The 8,630-nt window shown below is 46.0% G+C and overlaps 2 protein-coding genes across 2 annotated transcripts; both read right to left on the minus strand.

The window, feature by feature from the left end:
• Positions 1–67: 67 nt before the first annotated feature.
• Positions 68–7,251, minus strand: LOC117237571 (sperm flagellar protein 2-like). The gene is made up of 7 exons (XM_033501672.1): positions 6,182–7,251; positions 5,577–5,896; positions 5,180–5,468; positions 3,447–5,093; positions 2,248–3,253; positions 767–1,009; positions 68–349 (listed from the first exon to the last, which is right to left on the minus strand). Exons 1-7 carry the CDS (start codon positions 7,195–7,197, stop codon positions 89–91), a joined length of 4,782 nt encoding a protein of 1,593 aa, XP_033357563.1. The 5' UTR covers positions 7,198–7,251; the 3' UTR covers positions 68–88.
• A 322-nt stretch (positions 7,252–7,573) lies between these two features.
• Positions 7,574–8,400, minus strand: LOC117237570. Its single transcript, XM_033501671.1, has one exon. It carries the CDS (start codon positions 8,239–8,241, stop codon positions 7,624–7,626), a length of 618 nt encoding a protein of 205 aa, XP_033357562.1. The 5' UTR covers positions 8,242–8,400; the 3' UTR covers positions 7,574–7,623.
• Positions 8,401–8,630: the final 230 nt, after the last annotated feature.

Consider the following 8,630-nt stretch of genomic DNA (forward strand, 5'->3'; position numbering starts at 1 on the left):
TTTTGCCATTATTTTGTTTTGCAATTATTATGCATTTCAAACGTTCCAGAAAGTGGACTTTTTTTTGCAGAGATCTAACCACAAGACTTCACGTATCTTGCCTTTCCCGCAAGATTTCCTGAACCATGTTCTCCATGTTCTTGACCGTAAATTTGGCGGCTGTGCTTAAAAATTGTATCATAAAATCGTGATTTAAAAGTCGATGCGCCAACACGATGTCCTTCTCGTCGTTCAGATCCACGTCTCTCAATTCTTCGTATATTGAAGCTAACTTTTCAGGGAAACTCTTGCACTTGCCGATAAGTTCCGAGTGTAATACATTCCATGACAATGCCGCGGCCAGTACAGTCTGAAACGATCGAGCAAAAGAATGAAACTGACCGGACGAACGTGAGTATTTCGATACATCGAAAGTACGGTGACGAGTTATAAACAGAGAAAGCCGTTTTTGTATTTACAGTGCTTCAAAGTACAAGAAAAGTATTTTCAAATTCTATATCCTATACTTTGTAAAAATGTAATATAATATATCGTAGTACAATCGGAAAGCTTCCCTAAGAAAAGATCTACAGGCTCATGATAGACATGCAGTCCGAGGCACCTATTATTGTCTCAATTTCAGATGCAATTGACTCTGTTTATTATGTTTCACGATCTCCTTCCAGAAAGCTGTTCGATTAGTTGAATTTATCAACAACTATTTCCCTACTTATATACTCGTCGCTGTACAAAATAAAAACTGCAATTGCTTTCAAAAGTTCCTTACAAGGCAAATATCAAGAGTAAGCCAATAAATGACCACTTCGTGGTCCACTATGAAACATTTCTGCATGCTCTCAGCTGACGTGTGTTCACCGACAGCGAACGATTCGAGCGTTTCCACACTCTCAGGTAGGATCGGTTCACCAAAAAGTTTCAACGCGCTCGTTTCCTCCAGTTCCTGGTCCGAATCTCGATCGATTCTTCTTTGGACCTGATACATCAGGTACTCCAGGATCGTCTTCGCAACCTGAAACGTATCGTACTCGTAGATACTCCAAAACTGTTTGAATAATATGTATTCTAACGTAGAAAATTAGGTAACTCGGAAGTTGGAAAAATTCTGCATCTTTGGCTACGAGTAAAGTATATCATGCGGAATGCAACCCTATCTTTTTCTCGCCATAATTCGGTTTTATAAAACCGAAGATCATCATCGTTTGGAAAAAATTCCAAATTTCCTTTTTCGTGAGATATCTAAAAAACGATAAAACTGTCTAAGAAATGTTTAAATAAAAGTTCACCCGCATAACCATTCCTTGAAAGGAATTTTTTCAATGTACGTGTTAAAATACCTCTGGTGATCCTTTTATTAATAAAAACTGTTACTGTACACGAGCGCGATCAAATTTAATAGTAATTATTTTCATATAAATGAATTTAAAATCAGAATAAATTACTCGGTATCGTGTTCTAAAGTCGGTTCGCTAAAGAAAACTGCTAAAATGGACATCATATCTGATAATAATTGGTTTATTCGATTGAAAAAAAAGTAAGGCGTAGATCACTGACAAATACGAAAAGGAGGTATCCAGAGGTATCTTAACATGTATATTAAAAAAGATTTCTTCAGGAACGATGATTCCTAAAGAGGGTGGGGGTAACTCGAAGACTATGGATTTTTTTTTAATTTTTCTTACGCGATTCGGTAGACACAATGAGACGATACGACTTCTGTTTTAAGCTCGTTTTTAGATATCTTCCACTGATCTTGAGACATTTCAGGAGAAAAAATTTTGAATTTCTTTCGAGAGATGATTTCATTCTTAAAATCGAATTACGACAGGAAAAAAGTAAGATTTTATTACATAAAGAATGGCATACTTTATTTGTACCCAAAGTTTCAGAATTTCTCAAATTTCCAGGTTGTCTAACCTTCCCTGCAAGTATTAGGTCGTTCTAAAAGTTTCTTTCCTTTTATAAGGAAACAATGGATACACAACATTTTCCGTTTTATATTGTTTTGTCGAATTACGTATGATCCATTTTGTTCTGTCAAAATAAAGATCACAACGTTCGACAGATTAGGTTTCATGTTTGCATAGAGATGCGTCGTTGTAAAAGACGTGTTTGTAAAAGAAAGACACTTTTCGGACGATCATGTAGACGTGCAGGAGTAACAATGGTTCAAGAAAACCACAAAATTGGAAAAATTAGTTTCGTAACTACGATCGAGCTAATTGGAAGGTAATTATTTGTGACACCTACCTCGAGAGGTCCGTCAGAAGACGGCTGTCGAGCCTCTCGAGCCAGTCGCTTCCGCTCTAGAAGTTCCTCGACGTATCTTTCGCCCTCGTGCATATCGGTGCAGACACGGTTGCCTAGAGCCAAGGCCAGCGCTTTTGCAAATCCGTCTCGCGGAGTTTCGTCCTTGCAGAAAGCCAACAGCAGCGCGGTATAGTTAACCGAGTATCGATCCGTCATGTACATCCGACACAGCAGTTTTTTGGCCGACATTCGCCTGAGCGTTTCTTCGGGACTCAAGCAATGCGGCAACGACACGTCGACTTGCGAGGCAGGTCGGCTCGATCGCATGGAGAAAGTCGCGTCAGTGTCCAATTGGTACAGTTCCTCCTCGTCCAGGTCCTCTGAACCTTTTCGAAACTCGTCGAAAGGAAGCTGCTGTACATTGGCAGAACCGTCCGAGCATTCGAGAAACCACAGCGACGTTCGACCGTACTGAGCTACAGTCACCACTTCTCTCAACTCGGGATCCTGAATCCTGAAGCGATCCCTGGCTATTAACGTTTCTTGACAGTTCGGAATGGGAAGGTCCATCGCGCAAACGAGAAATTCTCGCCAATCGACGTATTCGACGGAACCGGAAAATCTAGCAAGCAATTTCGAGATTTCGCCCAGTCGAAGTTGGTACCAAGAGCATGGCAGCAACATTGGCTCTCCCTCTTCCTGGCCGTGGCTCGCTAAATCTTGAAAGATATAAACTAGGCTGCGTTCGCATATCATTCCACTTGGCGCGACTCGTTTAAATATCTCCATCAAGCGCGCGAGGCTGGCTATTCGGAATCGGGAGGACGACGCGATCTCTTCCACGCGCTTCGGCTTCTCCGGTTCTACTTCCATCATGTACACGTTCGATCGGACGACGAACCGGTCACCCTCTAGTAGCAGCTCTGTCTCCAGCACTCTACTCTCCTCGATCGCGAAACAGAACACATTCGCCATGTCGTTCACGCTCTTCATCTCCCGCCAATATCTGTACGATCGTAAACGATGAAAACGGTAACGGGCACAAGAACGGTGATTGACAGGCGCCGATCGATAGATTCTTATGTCAACGTTCGGATACTCTTTCGTTTCTTTTCAGTTAAACAACGGCGATAATTTCGACAAAATGATCGACATAAGAATTAAAGGAGAAAGTAACTATAAAACCACCGATGATTAACCTGTCTACGATGGCATCGTAAATGCCGTGGAAGGTCCTTTGCAACGTCCTCAACAAGAAAGCGACATCCAGTCGAGCCACGTTCACTATCGAGTCCAGTTTCTCACGAACTCTTTCTATCTCGTAGGTAATGGCGTAGCGCCATTCCAAAATTAGATCTTGACCCCTCGACGCCATTTTCCCAATGATCGAATCGGACGAATCGGTCGAAAAGTCTTTGTTCTTGGAAATTGCCATCTGTTCTCTTCTAATCGCTTCGTTGCTAGCCGCGAACAACGTTTCCACGATACTTTTCACATATCGAACGTTTTCTACGATTCTCGTAAACAAACTGTTGTTCTCCATGTTGTCGATAGTTTTCTGTCTGTCGACAAACGCGTCGTTGATCTCCATTCGAAGAGATTCGCGATCGAGGGCAGGTGGAGCAGCGGCGTATGTTATCGTCGACCGTCTGTCTTTGGTTTTCAGTCTTCCTCTTGCCTTTCGATCAGGCGATTTTTCGACAAAATTCGAAGGTTCGAACGGTGGCTGCTCTTGGAAATCCCGCTGTTCGTTGCCATCGTCCACGTCGTTTTCCCTGTCGTTCGTCTCGATTTCGATTTTATTCAGAACAACCTTCGAAACGCCGATTTCTCGCAGCGGCTTTTTCATCATTCCGAAATAGTAATCTTGCAACAAACGTATCGTGTCGACGCATCGATCGATCTCCGCTTGAACGATTCCGATGTACGTGTTAAACAGAACTACCGCCTCGTAAACAGCCCACTGGTCGTTGACGAATCGCCTCCGTTCCTCCTCAGCTTCGCGTCTTCTCCGATCGCAAATTTCCCAAAGTTCCGTTTGGAAATCTGCCACGCGACGATGCAGCTCGCACTTGACGTCCGCGTCGTTCCGTGCGTCCTCGTCGATCGCGTTGAACGCCTGATGAAATCGGTGCAGCAGATCCTGTTTGTTATCAGGTCGTTTAACAAACTCCAACGCGTTTCTCGTTATGAAATCTGCATATGGAACGATACTCGACGCGTGGATGCTCTTGAGGAGGAGCAATTCCTTTATTTCCTCCACGTAGATCTCTTCCAAGCTCTCCCACAGGCTTGCCAAATTTTCTAGCAACGCGAAAGGCAAAGGAAAGTCGACCCATTGCCAATTGGGTTCACCAGGTCTGGCTGGTCGCGGTTCGAACTCCATCTGGAAATCGTCGGATACGAGATCTTGCTTCGCCTCCTCTTCCATGGCGTCGTCGTCCACGTCGGACTCGAGTTGCGCGTACTCTTCCTCGGTTACCAGCTGTCGAACGACGGCTTCCTTCAAGGTCGCGCCACGTTTCGTCTCACGCTCGAACATATTCAACGCATCGCCGAATAATTCCTCGGAAGGTTTCCTCTGCAACGGGTCGCCTATCATAAGTCTGGCCAATTTCTTCAACGTGGCCAAATCGAAGGTGGAATAGTAGAGAATGCGAGCGATCTTGCGGGACGCGTAGAATTTGTCGATCGATGGCGAGTCCTCGTTCAACGTTTCGTAAGTTCGAACTCCTATTTCGAAGTATTTTGGTTGTTGCTTCACTCGAACGAAGAGCGTGGCGAATGTACGACTCGCGGGTTCGGCTTGTAGCTCCGCGCCCGGATCGTGTACCAGCTTTGCCTGTCTGTAAAATCGATGGAAAAATGACGGAGTTTACAAACGCGCAGTGTCCTTAGCGAGATTTTCGATTTACGATTTGTTTCTAATTGCCTGTTTAACGAGTATGGGTCGGACTTGTCTTCGAAGACGATTCTCGGAGTCACGGTCTCGATGTCCTCTATGGTAACGTCGTCGAAATCGAGCAACTTTGGGTCGGGAGGTGGAGCCGAGCCCGTCATCGCCGTCTCCAGTCGCGACATTTGCTCGTAAGTGTTGGGATAATCGAGCAGAACCCAACCTTTCGCGTTCACCAAGCTCTTCAAGTACTCGATCAAGATCTTGGTCGCGAGATCGTCCGTGATCGGTTCGCCCAACGTTAGAAATTCATAGGCCCACTTACCTGCGCGTATTCGAGAATTCAAGAATCGCGAATCTCTCGGTGCAAAGGAAAGGGGAGTTTGAAAGATTAGATCGCAAAGATTGGATCGAGCGCCTCGCTCGAACCTACCAATGTACGCGGCATCGGTCAATACGGGATCTAAATCGTCGTACGGTATGTTCCTCGGAGTTTGCGTTTGCTTATCGCGAGTGTTCGATTCTTCCTCCGTCTCTGATTTGGCCGAAACGAATAACTTTCTCTCGCCAGTCACGCCTTTCCTCGTTGTCGTTTCCGGCGAGGAAGTTGCCCATTTCGAATCTTTACCGAGTCTATCCATCCTGGCGCACGAGATTCGCCCTTTTTCGCTCTCCAGCTTCCTAATGACGTCCGTCGTCGCAGCGATTATATTCGAATCGATGTACTCCACATCGGACATCTCCTGCTTGTACCTGTCAACGACCACGTGTTTTCAGGTCGTCGGTACCAGTTACGCGGTAGAGCACAATTTCGGATGAGTACTTGGACTGCGTGTGACTAGCGTAAACACGAGTGAGAGTGCGCGAATGCCCGATGATAGCGAAAGTTCTAAAACTCTAAGAATCTCGTATCGATCGAGAAGCATACGGTACAACGAAGTAAGATCTCTCGACGTGTATATTCGTTGTAACGTATTATAGCGAATGTTTCGGCGAAGCAGTACTTCGTACCCATCCATAAAGAAATGTCTAACATACCGTTCCAGACAATAATTAATCGCGTCTTCCATTCTCACAGTCCGAATAGCAGATCGATCGAGCAGCGCTCGAATCGACTCGCAAACCGCGGGATTTCCTATCCCGAGAACGATCGTCACGTTCTTGAATTTCTGCAGCAAGGTTTGAGATCGGTCCACGGGATGAACATGAAGGAAGTTGAGAAGTCGATGCACGATGTATCCAAGCACCGCGCGTCCCAGCTTGACAAGATCTTGCAATTCTTCGGCCAGTTCCGGCAACGACTCGTTCCAAGGCGGGTTCGTTTCCAAATAATTGTCGAACAGAGCATCTCGCAGCAAATCCATCTTGTCAACCTCCATCCACATATCCGATTTCAGCAACATTTCGAGCTCCTGCTCCGAGGGTTGTTTGTGTTTTCCATTGTAAGGTACTTCTTCGTCGAAGATGGGCTGCGACTTGAGAAACAGCATCTTCCATTCGCTGAGAAGAACGAGCGGTACGCAACCGTCGTTCACTCGTCGGTGGTCACCCACGTTCAACGCGATGCTCGCCAAGTCGTCGACGATGTCTCGGCAAAATCGCCAGTGCTTCTCCCGTATCTTTCGTATCTTTTCCATCAAAAGCCGTTGGCGCAATTCGCATATTCTTCGGCATTCGATTTCGATGTCTTTCTGTCGCTTGCTCACCAGATCCTGAGCTCTTTCGTAGCTCGCGCGATGCTCCACCTCCTTTGCTTCTACGGTTATGTCCTCGACGACCTTCTGATTTTCGGCCATTATATTCTTCTGCTCGCGGACCTCGCACAATTTCGTCACGATCTGTTTCTCGTATCTCGACTGGTCCAACACTCGCTTCGCGATTTCTTCGTCGAACGTTCTTTCCTGTTTCTCCGCCACTCTCTCCCACAATTCCGAGAGCAGCGCTTTCTGCATCTTCGATTTCAGAGCGGTAGCAGTTGCTGCGCGCTTGCTACGATTCTTTAACCACTCGACGTACACTCTGGCCATTTCTGGATCATCCGCGATCGCTCTCATCTCCGCAGCCTCTTTTTCTCCTTCTTCTCTTTCTCCTCTTTTCCTTTGTCTTTCCCGTTCGACTTCTTCTTCCACTTCCTTTTCTTTGTCGTTTGGCCCGCCTTCTTTGCCCGGCTTCTTCCGAACCCGGTGCTGATAAGCAAATCGGTCCAATTCCTCGCTATGCTCCTGTCTAATGTCTAGCAATGTTTTCGTACTCTAAACGCACAGGGGCGAAAGGTAACTTGTATGACAAGGCGGTGTACGACGCACCCGGATGATAGACGATGCAGAGTAGGTATTCTTCGTGGAAAGGATATAGCGAGGTCGTAAATCGAAAATATTCCTCGGTTTCGTCGAAATTCAATAAAATTCGGATCTTCCTAGTACTCGTGTATATCGATACCTGACTGTTATGGCCTCGCTAGAGTATTCCACCAAGAATACTTACATAGATACCTCGGCTGGCCGCTGCTCTACGCTGGGTTGCGCCACGGTGTACGACGTGGGAACAGCCATCAACTTCTCTCGTTCTTTTTGAAACTTTGCTAGTATGATTGGGAGGTTGGTACGATGCCAGTCAACGACGTCCTTTCCCTTCGCCAACTTCTTCGACAAAGGGTGTTCCATCGGCTGATACGGTGGAGGGTCCTCGCAGACTTTCGTCACTTCGAACTTCTTCGACGTGGGTACGAATTTTTCCCTCTCTTTTTGCAGTGTGATAAAGTGCAACCTGTCCTTGGTTTCCAGGCACAGGTACAGCCTGTAGAACAAGCGCATCGACGTGGTACCTTTGCCGCAGGAAATTTCTTCGATGCTTTCATCGTCGCTATCGATTCCCACGAATCGCAACCAAAACTTCAAGTGCTTCAGATTTACTCTGCAGAGAGCAGGATCTTGGGTAACGACGATCGTGTCCAACTGATCGCGGTTTATTATGTCGTAGCTGTGCAGAATCTGTGCGAGAAGCGAGCCGTCCCTGGTGTAGTAACCAAACACCTCGGGTGTCAGATCGATCAAGATTCCTAGCCTCGCTTGTATCCAGTTTCGTAGAATGTCACCCATCGTCGAATATCTTGCGATTGATTCAAGCGTATGTCGTTGTCTATATGTCGGAGGTCTTACGACCAACTCGTTGTTCCTCCTGTCCTACCAAGTCGAAATATCGGTTCGCTCGTCTTCGTCATTTTCCGAATATTTGTCGCGAATATTTGGCCGCGTCTGAAGCTTGCCACCGATCGTTCGATCGATTCGTACGTCGTTCGTTTTGTACGTGGCAACGTGGACGACGCATTCCTTACCTTCGTCGTGGAATATACAGATGCCGTAGCATACCATGAAATTATATTTGAATTTCTAGGACATTCGTAAAAATCGAATGGAAGACGGTGAAGCGAGAAGAGTTAAAAACCGTGCATATAAAAAGTGTGTACTCTTTATTATTCCCTTTATAC

This window comes from Bombus vosnesenskii, unplaced genomic scaffold, assembly GCF_011952255.1.
Source record: "Bombus vosnesenskii isolate JDL3184/JDL3185 unplaced genomic scaffold, Bvos_JDL3184-5_v1.1 scf7180000013379, whole genome shotgun sequence".
NCBI lineage: Eukaryota > Metazoa > Arthropoda > Insecta > Hymenoptera > Apidae > Bombus > Bombus vosnesenskii.